This window comes from Ips typographus, linkage group LG12 (assembly GCF_016097725.1).
Source record: "Ips typographus isolate SLU linkage group LG12, UJ_Ityp_2.0, whole genome shotgun sequence".
Taxonomy (NCBI): Eukaryota; Metazoa; Arthropoda; class Insecta; order Coleoptera; family Curculionidae; genus Ips; species Ips typographus.
Genome location: NC_138433.1, coordinates 1,487,763 through 1,508,555, shown reverse-complemented (window position 1 = coordinate 1,508,555; position 20,793 = coordinate 1,487,763). Strand labels below are relative to the sequence as shown.

Sequence of the window (20,793 nt, the reverse complement as noted above, 5' to 3'; positions counted from 1 at the left end):
CTGTTTAGAAGTCGGACGCGGCCTTCGGGTGTTCTTTGATACGTCATATGATTAATTTTAGTTCTCATGTTGCTGTAAAATAATAAAAATTAAGCATAAAGTAGACAGTGTTGACTGAAAGCAGCTGAAAGTATAGGACAAAGTTTAGTGAGCATTTGGGCACTGGAGGGCGCGATGTTGTCTTTTTAATGCATGCTATTGAACTAATACAGCTGTAAGAGAAAAGCAAAAAATGACTGCTTATAATAACCCAAATTTTTCTGACATATTGTAATGTGTCATTCAATACAAAAATAATAAAAATCCGCCAGAGGCGCTGTATCTTTTATCTTAAAACGTCATGAAGTAGCATAGTACATTCTGAATTATTCTTTATTTTTTGGTCGTTTGAACCAACCTACAAAACAATAAATCTTGACAGGGTTGTCCAAAAAGCTAAAAGTGTCAGAGTGCGACAAAAAGTGCTGCAAAGAAGCACGCAAAGTGTACAGGGCGTTAGCCAAAAACCGTCGACTCAAAGGGTATAGTTTGTTGCACGAAATTGACGCTTCCCTTACTATAGCTAAAGGATTCTTGCTAGGGAAAAAAGGTTTGTTTATGTTGAACCACTTCCAAAGGTTAATAACTCGCTATCATTCGTGTTTAACCATTTCCGTCCTAAATTATCGGGGATACGCCACTGGTTATTTTGATGACGTCACTGCAACGCCATTTCTACCGCGGGAAAAGCTTTTATCCGGATCATAAATCGATCATACAAACGTGTAAGTTGCCAACTCCATTAAATTACATTATCTGGGTTTTATGTAATTTTTGAAAAAAATTGCGTGTAGGCAAAAGAAGTTACGAGGTACTTTTTGACGTTTGTTCGAACCTCCTAACTGTCATAGGAGTTACAATTTGTCAAATTATGAGATCTTCAATAAAATTTGCACTGGTCTATTTCTCGTATCAATATCTCGGTTACTTGTATATTTTTAATGAAAATTGTATTCAAGTAAAATAAAGCCAAATATACCAGGTACATTTTGACGTTTGAACGAACCTCCTAGCTGTCATAGGAACCAAGCTAGGAGCTGTGAAATTGTGATAATTTCAATATTTCTAGTACAGTGGCACTGTTGTATTTTACGTCAAAAAATCTCGGTTATTTGTAATTTAAAAATTTATTGTATTCAGGTAAAAGAATGCCAAAATTAACGGGTGTTCAATAATTGTTATGGTCGTAGTTGGCTGTGGTTTGAAATGACAGCTGTCATATAATAATTGTTTGCAACGTTGGTAATTGCATGCGCGGGAGAAAGACAGAAAACGAAAAAAATATCAAGTAGGCCATATTTAAACGCCGTAAGTAAGTTTGTCGAGGGTATTGAATACTTACGGCGTTTGGCAACAGCGCGCTAAAAATATGGCCCACTTGATATTTTTTTCGTTTTCTGTCTTTCTCCCGCGCATGCAATTACCTACGTTTCTCTGTCCGTTACACGGTTTTCGTATGGTCGCTTTTGGATTTACCACACCTGTATCTAATCTTATCCTAGTATAAGTTTGTGGGTTACGCCACTGCCACTTGCGTAAATTGACTTGCCTGTCATACACATGTCCGTCAATTAGCGCTACATTAGCTGTTCAATTGTTCGCAAAAATTAACATAGAATGGACAGATTTATAAATGAGAATGGCTTTATTGGTGCGAAGGCGTTGTATAATTGCATCATTATTTATAGAGGTATAAAAATTGTTCCTGAAGCTGCGAAAATTGACAACTGTACCATCGAGGAGTGAAAATACTAATTAAATTTGTATTAAAATGTTAATCTAAACATGCTCATTCATAGAAATGGGCCGTGATAATCTAAATCGGTACCAGCAGTTTTGGTGTACACACGCGTCAGCGACGTCGTTTTTCTCCGGACTGGCGTCCCGACGCCGACCTGTCAGTAGCTGTAGCGTCGCGTTCGTGCCAGTACCACTTTTGTTAAAAGTCCTGGTTTTCGCGACACGAAACACTAGAAAAAAATGTTTTAGTGCAATGTGAACCTCGAGCGAGGGGATGCTGAAGCATGAAAGCCCCCACGCCCAAGTTTAAGGCGACGGCCTCCGCCCCCAGTAGGTGTTGGTTATAAGTTTTTATGACGTAAAATTGCTGTTTGTTTATAAAGCTTGGAATTTTCAGATTGGATTTTTAATAACCGGGCGCGGTTTATTAAACATCCGGCGGGCGATTACTCGAAAAATTGGCAAAATTGTAAATTGAAACCACCTTGAAGATTAACGAAATTTAGTTCCGGTTAAACAAAAAAAAATGAGAGGGCAGAAACCTGAAAATTTCATTTTTCACGATTGACAGGCAGGTGGCGATGCCAAAAAATCTAATTCCGGCCCGGTTGTTTTTCTTTCTTTTTTAACCGTCGCAAGTTGTAAAATTACATAATACTGGGGGGATGAATGAAAAAAGCATGCACCCCTAAGTGGATGCAAAAAACTTCAAAAACATCCCGATATTCTATTTTGGTAGCGGATTTGTGACTCATTAAGCGACAAAAATAAATTTTATGTGATCCGGTTTTGTTCTGCAGGTAAACGATTGGACACGTACAGGGCCGGACTCTGTAACAATCAAGTTACGTCATCCGTGTTAATTGACTTTTATGAACAATTTTATTGTTGAGACGTAGAGTGCAGGGGCAAAATATCACTTTTCGGGATATTAACCGCATATAAATGCCAGTGGCGTCCGTGCCAGAATGTTATAATACCGTTAACTAGCGGAAACGTATTTTTAGGTTTACCTATACTCGTCCAGGTTACAAAATTTTGTTATTTATTGACTGATGTATTTTTAAATTCTGGAAAGGTGTGCTTTGTGTGTGATACTTTGTTCTACATACGGTTTTAATGGACGATTTATTAATGAGTCCCATTAATGCATGAATAGTTTTTCTTTAATGCACCATTTTATCATAGGCAACCAAATACGCTCAGAGTCTAGTTCCATCTTTCTTTATTTGTATTAAACAGAGAGAAATAGACGTACATTATTTAGTTGACATCCACCATCACCGACAGAACTGTCACTGTCATTATCAAAGGTGCCTATGATTTCGGTTTGCCGTGTTGCGTATACAACTGACAATTATTCGTTTTTTCAAAGTTTTAAAGCTTGAATTCCGCTAGCGGCCAAACAGTGTGATCAATCAACTCATGTGAAGATATATTTGGAAAGCTTGAAATCTGCACTATCTTTTGTTTTCTCTGACATTTTGACGTAACCTGTCAAATAAGAGAGTAATTTAGGGTCAAAGCAGTTGGTGATTTTATGGTGAAACCAAATTTTGTAACCAACTCTTATATTAATTGGCGAATTAATCGCTTTAATTAACACACTCGTTGGTTAAATAACTATAAAAGCGCTGATAGAAAGGTACAGAACAAGTATCTATTCAACCAGTGGTAGTTGCCTTTCGTATATTAATCATTTGTAGAGTTTTTGTTAAACTCCACATGTCCAGCATTCGTAAAACTTCCAGGACAGTGTGTGATTGGTCAAATCAGTAGCTGGCTGCTTTTTTTTGAACCAATCACAAACTACCAACATTGCTGTGAGTTACCTAAATGCTGACCATAATGCTTTTGCATGAAAATTTTCGTATTATCATTATCCACTCAGTGGTGGAGTTTATTATAAAATATTTTCTGCGGTTAGGTGTATGGTCTCCAGGGCAATTACGTCGGCCCCCTACGCCCCCCAACAAACACTACCAAAGAACCGATTCTCAGACAACATCTCAGCATGACCCAGTTTCGCCGGTGTGGACCCCCAAAAGTGCCAATTCCAGCCCAGTGGCGGAGAGAAAAGAGTTCCGTCCGGTCAACTTCCAGTCCCCAGTTTTAGGCCGGAGAACCAGAACCAAATCGGAGGTTTGTACAGTTTAGCCGTATAAACAAATGGTGTAACATTTTTTTTGGATTAGACCATTCTGGACTCGGAACCACCTTGGAAACTTCCGGAAGGCAGTAGCGACACCGCTTTGAACCTATCACACACTCTGGATCGAAGACTACCAACCAGTCAGTCATCGCCAGGTTTTGGGGGTTTTAGTCGATTGCCCAGGGCGCAAAATCCCACCATTACTTTGTTGCAAAAGGCCAGAGGTTAGTTTGTAAGATTTATTAACGCGGTGGTGGTGTATTGGTGGTGGTTTCAGAGGGGCAATTACCTAGAGGTGCCCAGTATTTGGATCAGGACAGGAAACCGCCCAACGATCGGCCTGCCATCAAGTATCCCGGTGAAGTTTGTAAGTTTTGTTATTTGTAACAAACACCCTGTACTTTATTGGGAGAAGTATAACAGTCATTTGTATGTTTTATGAGTAAAACACACAAAAGTGTGTTCATAATTAGTAGTTAATAAGGTACTAACGTTCTTCAACACAAAACTGCCCGTCTTTGTTTAACTTGTAAGGGAATAGAAAAGAAATTTCTTTCTTTTTCTCACTTTGACTTGCATGCCCTACTATAAGTCTGCCTTGTTTCTATCTCTCTCAAGTTACGTAGTACCCCACGGACCTTCAGTGATGTACAAGTTTGGAATGAAATAGAAGGAAAGGTCATCACTAGAGTCCGGATAAAAAAGCACTAAAATCGTGAAAAAAAGTGTTAAAAAGCAAAGTTATTTTTCTTAAAAATGCATAAAAATCTGTAAAAATACACAAAACTCTTTCAGAGATGCAAAATTTTTTACTTTTCTTCAGTGCAAGTTGTTGCCCTTCAACATTTGGAATCTTTTAGACTCTTCAAAAAGCTTTTGGAAGTTTCTAGATTGTTTTGAAAGGCTTTTGACTGCTTTAGAAGCATTTTGGAGTTTCTGTAGTATTTTGAAATCTTTTTAGACTACTTTTAGGAACATTTGGAAGGTTTCTAAAGAGTTTAAAGAGCAATGAAGGTACTGGACTGATTTTAAGGCATTTGAAACCTTGTAGACGATTCTAGAAACTTTTGGAACTATTCTAAAAGCTTACCGAAATTTTTAGACTGTCTTGAGAGCTTCTAGACTGTTCTAAAGGTATTTGGAAGGCTTTCGACTACTTTAGAAGCATTTTGGAATTTCTGTAGTATTTTGAAATCTTTTTAGACTACTTTAGAAGCATTTGGAAGGGTTCTAGAGAATTTAAAGAGAATTGAAGGTTTTGGACTGCTTTTAAAGCATTTGAAATCTTATGGAGGGTTCTAGAAACTTATGAAAGCTTTTAAACTGCTTTAGAAGCATACGGAAGCTTTTAGACTAGTTGAAGATCATTTGAAAGCCTCTAGAGTGTTCTAAAAGCTTTTGGAAGGCTTTCGATTGCTTGAGAAACATTTTGGAGTTTTTGTAGTGTTTTAAAACCTTTTTAGACTACTTTAGGAGCATTTGGAAGGTTTCTGGACTGCTTTTAAGGTATTTGAAACTTTTGAAAGCTGTTAAACTGCTCTAGAAGCATTCGAAAGCTTTTGGACTGTCTTGAAATTTTCTGAGGGCTTCTATAGACAAGTTGAAAAGCATTTGGAAGGTTCTAAGCAGTTTTGTAAGCTTTTGCAAGGCATTTTGAAGCTTCTATAGTGTTTTGGAATGTTTTTACATTTTTTTCAGCTACTTCTGAAGCATTTGGAAACTATTTGGTCAGTTTAAATTTGTGAATTGATACTTACCCATTTTAAAAACTATACTTTCACTTTGCTGCAGAAAAGGACCTTATATTAAGTGTAATAAGCACAACAAAAGCAATTTAAAAATTGGAAAAATTACATTGTTTTTTTAAATAAGGATGAATTGATGACTAAAATAGGCTGGAAAAATACTAAAAGAATATTTTTCAGTGTACCAAATCAAAAACGAATACACGAGCGAATCAGAGAGCGAAAAACCGAAAAAAATGGCCGACCTGGCTCCGAGAAAATTCGAAGGGATCGGACCGACCACCAAAGATGGCATGCCACTAATTTTACGATCCGTAAGTATCAACCAGCGTATCGGATATAGTGAAAACCCCATTGGATTTACTTTTTTAATCGGAAAATCGCCTTAGATTAGATAAATGAATGAAAGTGATAGGAGTTTTAGTAGTATTAAGCCATTTGCTAGTGGTAAAACGTTGAAACTTTGTGATGAGAAAACTGAGCATTGAATTTTGTGAACAGGAAGTGAAAAACGAAGATCAGTCACGATGGTACAAACGGATGTACGATACAATCCACAAGCAGAAACCCCACAAAGGTGAGAGTTGCACCGGTTTACTCCAGGTGGTTTTATCTAGCTTTTGTTTTATTTTTCAGACGAGTATGTTACCATAAAGTACAAGCAGAAAAGAGGTAAGTTTACTCCGCATTCACTTAACTGGATGTATAAACAATCTCTTATCAGCAAGAGCGTTATCTCACTGTAAACGCAATTTTTATTTAAAATATTACACAATCGAGGATTACAGTTGCTTCGACCGCCACACACGCTGACATCATATACTGTTTGTTCTCAAAAGTGACGTCAATTGTTGTTATTTAAAGCGCAATACCCGTACACTTCCGGGTACCTATCGGAACCGGAACCGGGTGCGTACGACAGCGATTTTGCCGAGTACAAGTACCAAACGTTGGATCGGAGACGGACACCTCAACAGTACCTCTATTTCAATGACACGGCGGCCACAATGCCTCGAAGTGTACCTGATAAGTAAGTAGGTATAATTTAGAGTTGTGTCCCAAAAATGAATTAGTCAAGGAGCCGGAAAATATTCTGTGACGTGAAAATTTCAGGTCGTACTCCAGTTCGGATATTGCGAAAAACAGCCAAGAAAAGTATTACAACCAACCTGGAAGGATTGAAAACTACCGGCCCGGACACTCCTCCATATCGGAAAAGGAAGCCAGAAGGGTGAGTTTCTCTCATTACTTCATTTCCTTCAGATAAAAACGGAAAATTCCTTGATTTATATTTTTTTAGTGGTGGGACGAAGTTATGGACATTTTCGATGGGGTACGAACTTATTTTTATTCGCTTCTTCTTCTTCTTAAATCACGTTTTCCATTTGACACACTTCAGAACTAACCAAAAAAAAAACTCATACTAATTTCTCTTACACCCACACTTTCTCCATCCAGTGGTTGGACGAAAACTCGGAGCCGCCTATCTATGACGTCATGTTTGCCATGGCAACCGCCTCTGTAAGCCGATTTTGTTCAAAATCTACCATTTATTGCATCTTGTTTGGTTTGAAGTAGATTTCGAATTTCTTTACAGAGTGATCAAATAAGTTGTATACTTTTTGTTCAGTTAAGTTATTAGGGTCGATATTAGCTCGAAACAAAATGCTTCTTCTGGTCCGATGATTAAAATTAGCTGAAAACAGATCACTTAAACAATAACATTTGCCATAATTATTATATGTTGGCAAGAAAACATAGACCATAACGTCTCGCCTGTAAGATTAAGCAATACAATTATTTTGATAGATTATTTTCCTCTCTAAATGGAAAATAATTATGTTCCAATCAAAAACCACTTTTCTTCTGAGTATATCATAATTTTGCTCGTTGGCCACATTTGTGGAACAAACAGAGCGAACGCAACGTCACGATGACGTAATTTGTCAATTGGTTAAGTTGTGGTTCTGTCAAATTACGTCATAGTGACGTCACACTCTGTTTGCTCCATAAAAGGTTAAAAGGAACGGAGCTAGACTAGATTGGATTGAGATTGACAGTTTTCTCTTTTTGTTCAATCTTTTCTAATTAATTATTTTTCGTTTTAAGCTTAAAATTGTTCATCCATTAAACTTTTAAGTTTATTGACGTAAAATCGAAGTTGGTTAAGGCTGTCAAGAATGAAATTAAATGCGGGTTTTCCGGCAATGATAAATTGAGATCTACAATGCTGACTTAATTTATAGTCCATCTTATTTGATCACCCGGTACATTTTGATCGTATCACTCTTCTCCTTTACTTTACCAGGAAAAGTTTAGTCGATCCAAGGTTGCAGAGGCTCCATTGAAGCATGAATTTGCATGTTTCAGCTTAACCAGGTTTTCCAAAGAAATTAACTGTTAATGGTTGTGGTTTTTAACCCTTTTAGCATGCACGCAATCTAACCGAAGTTGATTTGAGTTGTATTTTTCTAGCATTTGGAACAGCAGAATCGAATGCCTCCGCAGAAACCTAGAAGCTTTATCAATCAGTACGTATTCTGAAAACGGTAAAAAAGTGTATTAATCAAAATTTTGAAGGGCCCTAAAGGAATCGGGTTATGAAAGCGACTCCACTCTGGTGTTTAAGCGAAAAGAAGAGACAGCAGCCAGCCAGTTGAGCCCTAAAGAGCAGAGGGAGGTGTACAAGTCGATACAAAAAGGTGGGGACGTTCCATTCAAAGGGCTTCGCAAACCAGCTCCTGAAAGACCTAGAGGTACGATTGATTTTTGTGTAAAACTATTTTGTTACTAAATTTACTAAAAAGTTTCTTGGCATGATGGTTTTTAGCTACTTACTCAGCCCTGTACTAAGGTGGTGGGTTTTATAATAAGGTGTGCGCTCAGCTACTCTTAATTACTCCAAATTTTTAGTTAGACCAATCACCAACACTCTACAGGGTCATTTAGCCAATAGCACTCAACACACCAAAACACATTAATTCAAACAAACAACAAAACACACAAACTGTCCACAGAAACGGACTTGGTGGAGTTCTTCCCGATTACAACAGGCCTAACCAAAATCCGGATCCACAAAAGCCTGGTGCCACCGCAGGAGTATTTCTGTTACCCCGCCACTGTACAATCCAACAAAACTTTCGCCAATTTCAAACGTGCAGCACCGTCTTCGGTTAAAGTGGACCCTCCACCGTCACCTCCAAAGAGACGTTCGTCAAGAAACAACACTACTTTAAGACTAATTAGCACTATGAAGGTTAAAAGACACGAAACGTGTTTCACTTCCACTTCAGTGGATAAAACCAAAGTGAATTACCTGAAAGATAAGATAACCGGCAAGTTATCACCTGGTTCGAAGAAGAAACCAAGTGTAATGAAGAAAGTGACTGATGTAAAGCCCAAACCGTCAGTGACTCGAAAAGTTACAAGTACCACCGCAGATAAAAAACCTAGAGGATTGTCTAAAAGTGGGTCTAGTGGCAGCCTCAGTTCATCCAGAACCTCTACTCCAGTTAAAACATTCGGGAGTGAAAAGAAGAAGTTTGAGCTTAGTTTGCCGGCAGTAAAATCCAAACCTGGAGGATCAGGGGGACTTTTATCACCCACCGAAGTCAAGAAAGCCATTAGAAACATCTCCAAAACTCCAGCAGCAACTAAACCTCAAACCAAGAAAGAACCAAAAGTGGGTAAACCTAAACTGAAGAAACTTGCAAACGGTCACATAAAGTCGCAGTGTCTCAGCAAAGCCACAGGCGCCAAAGTGGCCAAACATCTAGAAGTACAACCGTGCAGTTTCTTCACTCATTTGTTTTTTAAAGACACTCCTACCCCCCCACTGAAGAAATCCTGGTTGCAACAACGCACCACCCAACTAACCGAAAATGTGAAGAAACCAGTTAGCGTGGGGGCAATGAAGATTTATTTGAAACACACCAGACCGGTTAGTGACTCTAAGTTTATCAGTCTGGACGTTAGATCCAGGAGCGCCAGCCCTAAGTCTGTAACTTTTAGTGACAATCTGACAACTACGCGTAGCAGAAGCTTGCCACCAAAGAAGCTAATTTCTAATTTAAGTCCTAAATCACGATCACCAAGTCCAGTTAAAAAATACATCTCTAAAAGCCCTAGTCCAATTAAAAAGCCTGCAACCCCAACTAAACTGTACTTCTCAGAAACCAGCCGTCCAGTTTCACCAGAAGTTCGACAAAAAGTCCGTTCACCATCATCAAGAAAAATCATGCAATTAAAACACCAACAACCATTATCGTTATACACCAATCCGGAATTAAACCACAGCTGTACGTCCTTGGACTCGTTCAGGAGTGAAGACTATCAAGTGTACCTAAAGGACTTCTTCGGGAGTGAAAAGAGTGAAAAGTTCAAAGACTTGAATCACTTTTACAATGATATAGAGAAAGTGGGACAGTTGGAGCGTAATTTCTGCTTGAAACCACGCAAAAAAGGTGAAGAGCAAATTATCGATTATGATAGGTGGATGGAGGTGCGCACTAGAGAGAAAGCAGAACACGAGCTCAAGCATTTGTACGGTCACCTCAAAAATCACGAAAAAGAGAAAGGTTTCTTGTTTTTACCTAAAGACGTAGATAAGTTTAGGTGGAGGAAAGAACTAGACAGAGGGTTGAGAATCAAAGAGAAATCAGTAGAAAACATTAAGGAAGTGTTTGAAAGGTTGCGTAACGAGGAGAGTGAGTTGGAGAGTTCCAGAAGACGTGATTTGGATTTGCAAAAAGATGTGTACAAACCTTTGTGGAGAGGGACATCAGTGGCTAATTTGGCTCACGGTTTGTGGGAGAGACGGAGTCAGTCGGAGGGACGTGACAAAACACACGACAAATTTCCAACCAGAATTTGGAGCAGCTTATCTATGGAACAAGTTAACAACTTGAGAAAACAGTTGCAGGAAATCTACGGGGATGACAGTCCTGTTGAAGAGGAACCTAACGTAGTGGAGGTGCCTTCCAAAACGATCAAAATCTCGCAGCTGACAGTTCGAAGAAACTCTGAAAGCTCGAAGCACGATCTTCTGAGTGAGGAAGAGAAGAAAGAGCTGTCACAAAGCATAAGCAAAGAGGTGCTGGAACAAGTAGCTAAACGACGTAAAGATAACAAGTTGGCCTTACCTTTAGTGGTTGGGAGGGAAGTTCTAGGAGCGGTAGCCGCACAACAAAAACCAGAAAAACCTTTAATAAAAACTGACGCTGTTAGTTCCCCTCCTAAAGCACATTCAGTGAGCGAAACCGAGTCAGCCAGCACGGACGACTCAACCAAAACCGTAATCAACCTCCAAGACGTCCAAAAGAAAGTGGAATACTTTGAAAAAGCTAAAGAAGTGGACACTTACGTCCCTACGGTGTACACAGCGGGAGAGGAAAGCCCCCCAGAGTCACCACAAAAACCACTACCCCACTCCCAGTCGTCACAAAACTTAAAAGAATACTTTGGGGAAACTGAACTGGTAAAATTTGCCACTCTCCCACTAACATCCACTAAAAAGTTTGAGTATACCAAGAAACCACATTTGAGACAACTGGACATCAGTCCAATCAGAACAATCTCCTCATTGGATAGTCCAGCAATGAGCCGTTCGGCTTCTCCTTACTTTGAAGAAGCGCAAGCCGTGGCAAAGAAAGGGGAGGTGCAAAAATTAAAAAAGCAATTCGAGTTTTTCGAAGACTTCTTCGGTGAGAAGTTGAAGAGATCTCGCAGCGAAAACGACCTGAAAGGTCTCGGTCACGTGGATGATTTAAGGAAACGTTACGAGTATCCCGTGCATTCTGGACGAGGACGATCCAGGATGAGGAGGGGCGTTTCTCCAGTAGTATGGCTGAGACCTGAAGATCGTTACATGCCCCACATTAACATAATCAGTAAGATTGCGTCTTTGTATTCATCCAAGACCAAAGAGGACACTAGTAGAAGCGTTGAGGAGCTGGCGGAGATTTTAGGTTGTCCCGTTGGAGAGGTTTGTATTTAAACTCATCACTGGTAAGTATTAACTTACAGTATAACCTTCAGGTAGAAAAAATGAAGGAGAAGTTCGATCGTTTACGAGAAAAGGAGGAAGAAATATCCCTGGTGGGTCGTATGTACACGTCCTCACCCAATTTGAAGGAGTTGCGCGATATTACACCGTACCTCACAGCAAACTGGATTGCGCACAAATTTCCACGCAGTGAGGACAATACCAGGTCTTTATCGACACCGGAGACCTCGTTGGCCTCACGGGACACGTCAATAGTGAGACGGGACAAAAAGTCTCCAGTTTTACGACGCTCTAAAGGCAGGTTCGAGTCTTCAAGGTATACTAAAGGTGGGACAACGACCTGTTTATATTTGGCACTTATGGGTTGTTGGTGGTTGATGGAAAAACGACACTTAACGTTTCACCTTGTCGTAGACGTGTAGTACACTAAACACTAAACAATAAAACACTGTAAATCATGCATGGCGCAGCTTTTGAGCAAAATTGTTTGCTGAACCCTTTGAAAATGTTAATTTCGAACAGAGCCGGACTTACCGCCACCGCCACCACCACCAAAAAGTCAGGGAGGAGTAAGGAGCCAAGAGCAAGGTAACTTAGTATAGTAAATATTCTTTGGTGCCTGTGGGCCTATCCCACAAATACAAAAATTAGTTTTATGACTTCTACATAATTTACGAAAACAAAATCATGGGAGACCCCTATCGGAGCGTTATTTATACCGGGAGACGTCCGTACCAACCAGCTGCAAATGTAAACAAAAGTGTCGAATTCCAATCTATGTTTAGACTTTTATACGTACAGCCATAAGTAGGTCATTAAAGTCGGATTAAAGTGCTCTTTTCCGGTAATTGGTAAGTAATTTAAGTCACCCAGGTGGGCTGTCACACGCAACCCGTCAATTTGCCACGATTCTGTGGCCGGGATGATCTCCCATCTATTATTAATGAAGCATTGTGTGTGGGTCCACCTTTAGAATACGATACGACGCGCATACACAAAAATCGGAATTCCTGCGACGCTTTTAGTCGTATTTCAACTAGTTTTGTAGCCGATACTTTGTAGTGTTGTTTAAATAGTTTTTTGTTGTTGCCACAGTCGAAGTGTGTCAGTGAAGTTGCGGTTTTAGGGATTAGAGAGCCACCACACCCACCGCTAATACCAATCACATTTATCTTTGCAACAATGTAGCGTTACACAGCGATAACCCTCTAATTTTACTTGTGGATGCGTTCAGATAAAAACGCGATGGATTGTTTATCCGTATTATCGCTAATTTTGTCAGTGATTAATCGGTACCATCTGCGTTACGTTTTGGTGTGCTAATAATGGAACTACCCGTTCTGAGAAGAACCAGGACTTTGGAACAGGAAGAACGAAGAAAACAGTTTGCTTCCTACAGGAATACAGTCGGAAACTTTCCTTTAGTTTATGGACCCATACCGTACAGTACGTTTACTTTATCGATTATTTAACAAATGTCTTGTTTATTGCAATGTAACCACTCTAAAACATTGAATGCTCTATAGTTCATTTCTCTGGAATAGTAAAGTTTTAGCATAGACTAACAGGTGATCTTTAGGATGGCGACCTTTAAAAATACATTTGAGTATTACAAAATCGTTATGCCACCTTATGAACAGTAAAAAAAGTCACGTGACTCTTCAAATAATATTTTTGACATCTAAAACGGTCACGTTACCTTTAGGATTCCGCGGTTTGACGCGAAACCGTTTTGAATTGAAAATGGTCAACCTGCACTATAAAGAGACTAACGTGTGTCTTTAAAATAATTAGTTGAGACTTAAAAATGGGCACGTGATCCTTTAAATAAAATTTTGACTTTCAAAACTGTCATGTGACATTATAAAATCCATTTTTAATCTTAAAAGAGTCACGTGACCTTCAGGATCTTAAAAGAATCACGCGATTTAAAAAAATATTAGTCTAAACATACAAATTGTCACGTGACGTTAAAAATGACATTTCAAATCTTACTATCTCATACCAGAAATTCTTATCTTGTTTTGTTTTTAAAATACGAGTAATTTAATTCAAATTTATTTGAAAAAATCGAGTCCATCTGGGAAAACTTGGCAACTATGACGAGCTGTATTAGCGCCATCTCTTAGAGTTTACCTACAACTGAAACGGCCGAAATTCATTTTAGGAACTCTTTTTTTGGGTGCCACTTTAATTACATTGCGCTGGTTGTCTGTACTTATCGTTTAGTCTATGGTTTTAGCAAAAAAATTCAAAATACAAATAGATATTTGTCACGTCAATCACAGTCTGAACCACACTTAAGGATAACTACGGTTCAAAATGGTAGTTAAATGCTCAAAAATTAATTATAAATTCGTTTTGCTTGGTTTGTTAGTTTAGAAAGTGACACAGAATTAAACTGTCAAATCCAAATTGTCAACGGGACAAAAGTCTGCTTTCTATATTTGGTTTTGTTTACTGAACCAAAACTGGTCATTTTCACTTTTAAAGGTCCGATTTGAAAAAAAATAAATAAACATAGTAAAAGCGTAGTGGCCTGAGGGTTATCCGATACCACTTTTACTATCGTAGTACTACGAACCCGTGTGGTACCATCTGCCCACCTGTTTGCCTTCTAATCTCGATGAATCCATTAATAATAATGCTGTGGATTTATTCTGCGCAATAAACAGAATATTACACACATGAACAATGCGACCTTAATAAAAATATTCAGGACGTTTGTTGCAATTTGAAATGAACCGTACATCGCCTTTAACGGTCATTTTGTAATCAGTTTAAATCGTCACGGTTAACTGTAAAGCGGCTCGTACACGTCGCAACAACAATAATTTTTCAATTACTAGTAAAATCACTGGTTAGTTTCATTTGATTCACAGAAATCTAAACCATTTAAGTGTGCTTCAAGAAGAACAAATATTACCAAAGTAATATAGATATTACTGTTAGCCTCGTTACTACATAAGTACTGCTTACGCCATCTGGGTAATGTAAAAAATGTCAAAGCCAACGTTTTAATGGATGATTTTTCCCTGTTCTCGTGTCGTTAACGACGTCTCAAGTGTTTCAGTTAGAGAGGAAATTGTCTTGGAAAAAATCCACTGCACATAGTAGTAATACAAGCACGCACAGTTCATGGTCATTTAAATTTCTCTGTTTCTGTAATTTACAAAGCAACGTGACACCGTTTTGCCGTAAGTTTCAGTGTCCCCCCGGTATCTAAAGGTATAGTTGTCTCGCTTCCGCTCAAACGTCACCTAGTATTATAGATAGAGAAGAATTATTGGCGGGAAACCACTAAGCGAGGCGCATATTAATTTCTTCTACGATGATTGTCCAAGGAGACACTTTCTTCAGTTGAGCGACCGCGCGAAGAAAGCGAAGATTGCGTTCCTCAATTTTTTTTTCGGTTAAAATTTGCGAACGCGTGACAAAATGTTGAACGTAGCTTTTGGTGAGAACAGTTTGTCTGATTTCCAAATGTTCTCGGCAGAATCTCCAAGGAAATACGTGGAAAACGAGGTGACCATACACTACAAGACCCCAATCAGGACCGAGATCAAGGATTATGTGTCCGAAGACGAGCTGGCTCATCGTCAAGCCGAAGCCATGAAAAGAATCTACGAAGAGGAAAAAAGGAGAAAGTACCTCCAGGTTAGCTCAGATGAAGTCAGCTCTAGAGTAAGTTTCGTTTGAACAGAAGATCAATGGCTGGCTCATTAACACTATGAAGGTATACAAATTTCAAAATTATTCATTGGGAAACTAGTGGTAGGAAGAGAGAACCAAAAAAAATCAGGCAAGCTAAAAGATGCTTTTTTAATAAATTCAGTTTTCTTGACAATTGGCGAATGCGTCCTGTATTAAAGGTATTTCAGTCGTTCCTGTGGCATTCTTGATTTTGAACTGTCACCGATAAAAATAGAGTACCATTAAAAATCAGTGGGCTAGACAAAGATGAATTTAAACTTGTTAAATTACGTCCCATTCCTTTCAGGACACTGGTTTTCCTATATTGAAATTTTTATACCTGTATACACTGTGTTCATAAAATAATATGGATTCAAATTCAGGAAAATATCGAAAAAAAAATTATCTGAGAGCTAGAGAGTTTTGGCTTTTTACTTTCGTATTTTTATCCTTTTCTAATGGCGTGTTAGTGAAATCTATAAGAGTTCAAACAAAAAAGTTACAATCATTCAAAAATTGAAAAAACACCATTTTTGCAAAAAGTGCAATTTTGGCAATGTGAGAACCTTCAAGAAATTAAATAAAACGCATTATATAACATGTTTATAACAGTTTGGACTCACAAATAATATCCTACAATCCAGGACAGTATTATACAATTTTGAAAAAAAATCTGTAAACTGTTACACAGTAATAACCTTCAGGAAAGTGGGAAAAAGGCTTTATATGACATGCAAACATGTTTCAGTTGATAGTTTCTGAATTTAGGCAGTTACGGATCTGAAACTCAGAAATAATTAGTCCAGAAAATACCTTTATTTATGAGACCCGCTGTGTATGTATTTTTTCTGGAACAATGACCGTTTAAAAATGTTAACATAAGTAGCATTTTTCTTAAGGATGTAACCTAATTTAATCCATACTTTATGAAGGACACATTGTATATAATCGCTGGTTTGTTTTGTTTGTGTGTGATATGAGCGCTAAAATGTACTGGCTGCAAACGAAATTTGCTTGAACATTACTGATACAAGGTGATTGTTTGGAGTAAAGTTCACAAGAATAACAAGAGTTTGTTAGGAACTGCAAGATATGAAATCCAGAAGGCACACGGACAATTTCACCCCCTCCCAGAAGTCTCCCATTCCCCTCAATCGGTATGACGACTTTGACGACCTTTCCGCCCCTCCTAAACCACGCACCAGGTAAATGTAGGGTAAACTAATGTTGGGGGTATGGTAAATGGGGTTTTGTGTAGGTCTCCGGAACCACGGTTAGTTGCCAGAGCCCTCTACAATTTCGTAGGTCAATCAGCCAAAGAGTTGACGTTTAGGAAGGGTGAACTCATCTATGTTAGACGGCAAATCGACAAAAACTGGTATGAGGGTGAGCTGAATGCCATGGTTGGACTATTTCCTGTCAACTACGTCGAGGTAAGCCAATTCAGACAATATAAAAGGGTTTTATCAAAGTCAAAAGTCAGTTACGTTCCGATAATTAGTAGAATAACCGGATTTTTTCAGTTTGCCAATTATTATTACCATGCGTTTGATAAACCGAAATTAACAACTAATTAAATGTTCCAGATTGTCCCTTACGAGGGTAATAAAATCACGATACCCAGGAAAGCTCACGAAGGACAGGCAAGGGCAAAATACAACTTTATAGCGCAAACACACTTGGAGTTGTCACTGGCCAAAGGCGAGCTGGTTACAGTCACTCGAAGAGTGGACGACAACTGGTACGAAGGCAAAATCGGTGGACGAAAAGGCATTTTCCCCGTATCTTACGTTGATATTCTCATCGATCCCACCGAACCTCCACCACCTGGCAGTAGTAAACCAGTGGCGTCACCCGCAGCCCACTCTCTTCTCCTGAACGGTTCTTCCCAAGGAAAAGAGTCTATGGGTCGGTATAGTTATTATATGACCTCAGTTTATGTATAATTGTACCAAACACGCAGGCAGCCATCTGTACACACCAAATATCCCCAATCCGATAATGCAACGGGACAAAGACAACGGATTCCATCACGCTAAACCAGTCCAACTGTCCGGTGCGGGGACTTATTCCACGTTGCCCAAACCGAATAAAAGTCCGATCGATCAAACGTTACACATTGAAACCCAGTCAGAACCTGTACCGTAAGTGTTTGTCATTTTAAATGATACCTAGTCTCCTAACAACAAAAAAATGCGAACTTAAATTCCTGTAATCAAGTCAGAGGGAGTTTATGTACTTTAGGAATTAAAAGAGACAATTTTAATTCCTGGGGGATTTACATTTTGACTGAATTCACCATGTCAACAGCGTCAAAACTGTGACGTCATCACGTGCAATTTTTCACTATTTGGCAACGTTGTTACTTATTTAATACCGCGTCAAGAAAGAAGATTACGTCACCCTAACCCTATTTTACCGTTTTTGTTTTGTTTTTGAATTTGTTTATTTTTTATTCAATCAAACGCTAATAGTTGTAAATGTGAATTTAAGGAAATGCTTTGTATGGTGTTGAAATAATACTTTTCAAGTTTCGCCATCCGAGATATTTCTACTTGTGCCGAGAAATCTGCAAATTCGGAAAGCGTGGTGCACTTTGGCAAGATGTAAACTTGCAAAAACTGCCTTGTATAGTCGGATTTTTACCTTTTGAGAATGACGTCATCTTTTTACATCTTTGTTTCTCGCATATCAAACATGTGAAATAAACAATTGTAACAAAAAAGGCACGTTATAAATTTTGTCATCCTGTCAAATTAAAAACGTTGACATTTACTGTCACTTTGATTTAAACGAATATCAAAGGTATAAAAATGCTGCGCTACAATGAGAAGGCCCAAATGCTAATTCTAAATGTGCTGCTTTTTTTCGAGTACGAAAATAAACAGTTTCCAGATGTCAACTGAAACTCTCATGATCACTAATTTTTCAAAGCATTTGTAGGTTAAAACTTGTGATCTAATTCCAGACATGCGTGTTTTTTCACCTGCTTGACGTCATTCTCAAAGGGTAAAATTTTGACTATACTGTTGTGAAGATCATTTTATTGTAAGTAGTATATAATTGCTCAAGAGTAGAAAGTACATTTGTGGCGTTTTCGATTGGCAATATTAGTGCAAAACTATTTATCTGTATCCTCCTTTGTCTAATGTCATTAAAATAGTATGGCAATGCACTAAACATGCCAATCGAAAACGCTATTAAACGCTTGGGAAGATTGAAAGAAAAAGTTCACAAAATAATAGTTATTTATACAGAAAGGGACTTAAACACGTGGTTTATACAATATTGTATTAAATTTCGACTTCTTAATATTAAAAAAAAACTAAAATTACATTTCTATTAAATTGGCATGGCAATTTGTTTACATCTGTAAATTGACGAATGTCATTCAGAGTGATTTAAATTTTTTTTAAACATTTAGCGAATAAAAAAATGTTAAAATCGTTGCCAAGCGTTGAATAATTGACTAATAACAAGACGAAATTTTATAAAAACAATAATATTCAATATTATTGATTTGAGGTTCTTCTTTGCTGTACGTCAATGTCAATATTGTCAATCAAATCCATGTCGATCTTTGTCGGTTTCATGTACTGCCTCTCTTGCACTCACAAACAGATTAAAAGCGACGTTGCCAAAAGTAAAAAACTGCACGTGATGTTACACCTATCTTTTTTTTATTAATTACAAAAATATGTGTTAAGCGCATGATAAAATGGTGTAGAGGTGTTTCTTCATTAGTTTTAAGATGAAATTAAACTTTTAATAAAGTTTGATTATAAGTTTGATTCATTGCCAGTTTGTTATTTGTTACATAGGGATTTTAACGGATTATTGAGAGATCTTAAACATAATTCAAATTAAATAAATCCTAATCCTAATTTTTTCTGTTAGTAATAAAAACATAAAATGAATGTAAACAATCAGGTACCGAGCCCTCTACAAATACACTCCACAAAACGACGACGAGCTCGAACTGCTAGAGGGCGACACCGTGTACGTGTTGGAAAAATGCGACGACGGGTGGTACGTGGGTTCCAGCGATCGAACGGGCGCCTTCGGGACTTTCCCGGGAAACTACGTGGAGCGAATATAGCGCCGGATTTACTACCTGGGTAGAATTTAAAGTAAAAAAAAACCTACAACATAACCGAGCTAACAAAACTGCATCATTGCCAATAAACCAAAAAAACGGTGTGCATTCACAGATCACCCTCGTATTTATTGTTTTTTTTTTTAATTAGGCGTACTAACCGAATGTGTACACACACCTTAAAGTTAGTTTAAAAGAAGCATATTCTAGTCAGCTGTAGCCCAAACACCAAAATTTATTATTATTTATCACAAAAATTTTGATTTTAATACGAAAAATTAGAGTTCTTCCATTTAACCAAGACTTATTTAGGCCTTGTTCGTTTCGATTGACACAATTGAAAACGAACGGAGTAGTTCAGTGCCTTTGGACAAAACAATACGTCAATGTTAAACACGCGTTCTCCATTTTTATAGTTGTACCTAATTATAGAATAAACTTGTTATTTAGTTTTATACTAATATTATATAGGGATTACATTTTTATTATAGTGATTAAATGCAATATGGAGGCTTAGAAAGGACGTGTAGAATATGATCAATTTTAATTAAGTGGAGTTGTCGATTTATGGCAAAAATCAAAGTAAATTGGGATGACGTAAGAGTACTGTAAAATGGTCACTTTGTTTTTGCCATACATAGAACAACTTTTACGCTTCGTTTTTGTGTTTCACTTTGTTTGTTAATTTTATGAATGACAATTTGTAGTGCGTTGTTTAATTAAAAGAGTAATAACGAGCAGTCCTGTATTACTTTTATCGCATTTCAATCATGTGACCTATCTCACCTTATGTTTTTTCCTCTTCCTTATTTTCAGGGGCTGAAATGGCATTCGTCTAGAACACCCTCCAGATGATGCTTCCTAGTCTGCAACATCCCTCCTCCTTCATTTTAAGTCCTGCAATCTGGCCACACTCCTTTGCATTTCACACTGAACATAATATCAGGTCTCTGTAGAAAAGCCTCAGAAGGTTTGAGGTATAAATACAAGTAGACTTGCCTTGGGATGACATTCTAGTAAGTATGAATTAAACATATACATTTCTCTTACTGCACATGTCGGTTTAAAAGACTAAATGTCTTGAAATTTGGAAAACCCCCCGAAAAAACCTTAAATAACGTTTTATAGTCGTTATTCTGCACGATCCTCGAGATAATAATACGCAAAAAAATTATACAGCAGACACGAGGATCCAAAGTGTATAATGTGTTAAATAGCTGACACAAAAGAAGTATTTATACTACTTAATAAAAACAGACAAACGTTGGCTGAGATAAGGAATGTCACCACCTTGATCAGCATAAGAACGGACGTTTTTGAGGGT

The 20,793-nt window shown here is 38.0% G+C and overlaps 1 protein-coding gene and 1 long non-coding RNA gene across 11 annotated transcripts in view; one reads left to right on the top strand and one right to left on the bottom strand.

Annotated features, from left to right (window-relative positions):
• CAP (Cbl-associated protein) overlaps positions 1-20,206 on the top strand; it is a 31,587-nt gene extending 11,381 nt beyond the window's left edge. For 5 of the 10 annotated variants that reach the window (XM_081990808.1, XM_081990807.1, XM_081990810.1 and 2 more), the window contains 21 exons: positions 3,707-3,921; positions 3,975-4,155; positions 4,209-4,298; positions 5,857-5,990; positions 6,178-6,253; positions 6,313-6,348; positions 6,541-6,706; positions 6,790-6,907; positions 6,977-7,009; positions 7,135-7,197; positions 8,152-8,207; positions 8,257-8,432; positions 8,694-11,659; positions 11,713-12,007; positions 12,203-12,268; positions 15,177-15,364; positions 16,454-16,578; positions 16,632-16,806; positions 16,960-17,281; positions 17,337-17,517; positions 19,304-20,206. In XM_081990808.1, the coding sequence (XP_081846934.1) occupies positions 3,707-3,921; positions 3,975-4,155; positions 4,209-4,298; positions 5,857-5,990; positions 6,178-6,253; positions 6,313-6,348; positions 6,541-6,706; positions 6,790-6,907; positions 6,977-7,009; positions 7,135-7,197; positions 8,152-8,207; positions 8,257-8,432; positions 8,694-11,659; positions 11,713-12,007; positions 12,203-12,268; positions 15,177-15,364; positions 16,454-16,578; positions 16,632-16,806; positions 16,960-17,281; positions 17,337-17,517; positions 19,304-19,472 (5,831 nt within the window). In that variant the 3' untranslated portion in view covers positions 19,473-20,206. Of the gene's footprint in view, positions 1-3,706; positions 3,922-3,974; positions 4,156-4,208; positions 4,299-5,856; positions 5,991-6,177; positions 6,254-6,312; positions 6,349-6,540; positions 6,707-6,789; positions 6,908-6,976; positions 7,010-7,134; positions 7,198-8,151; positions 8,208-8,256; positions 8,433-8,693; positions 11,660-11,712; positions 12,008-12,094; positions 12,139-12,202; positions 12,269-15,176; positions 15,365-16,453; positions 16,579-16,631; positions 16,807-16,959; positions 17,282-17,336; positions 17,518-19,303 lie in introns of those variants that run through there. The other 5 variants (XM_081990809.1, XM_081990813.1, XM_081990812.1 and 2 more) reach the window with 5 other exon arrangements.
• On the bottom strand, positions 12,275-12,685 carry LOC145736455 (uncharacterized). Its single transcript, XR_014179942.1, has 2 exons — positions 12,480-12,685; positions 12,275-12,422 (listed from the first exon to the last, which is right to left on the bottom strand). It is a non-coding gene; the product is annotated as an uncharacterized LOC145736455 (long non-coding RNA).
• Positions 20,207-20,793: the final 587 nt, after the last annotated feature.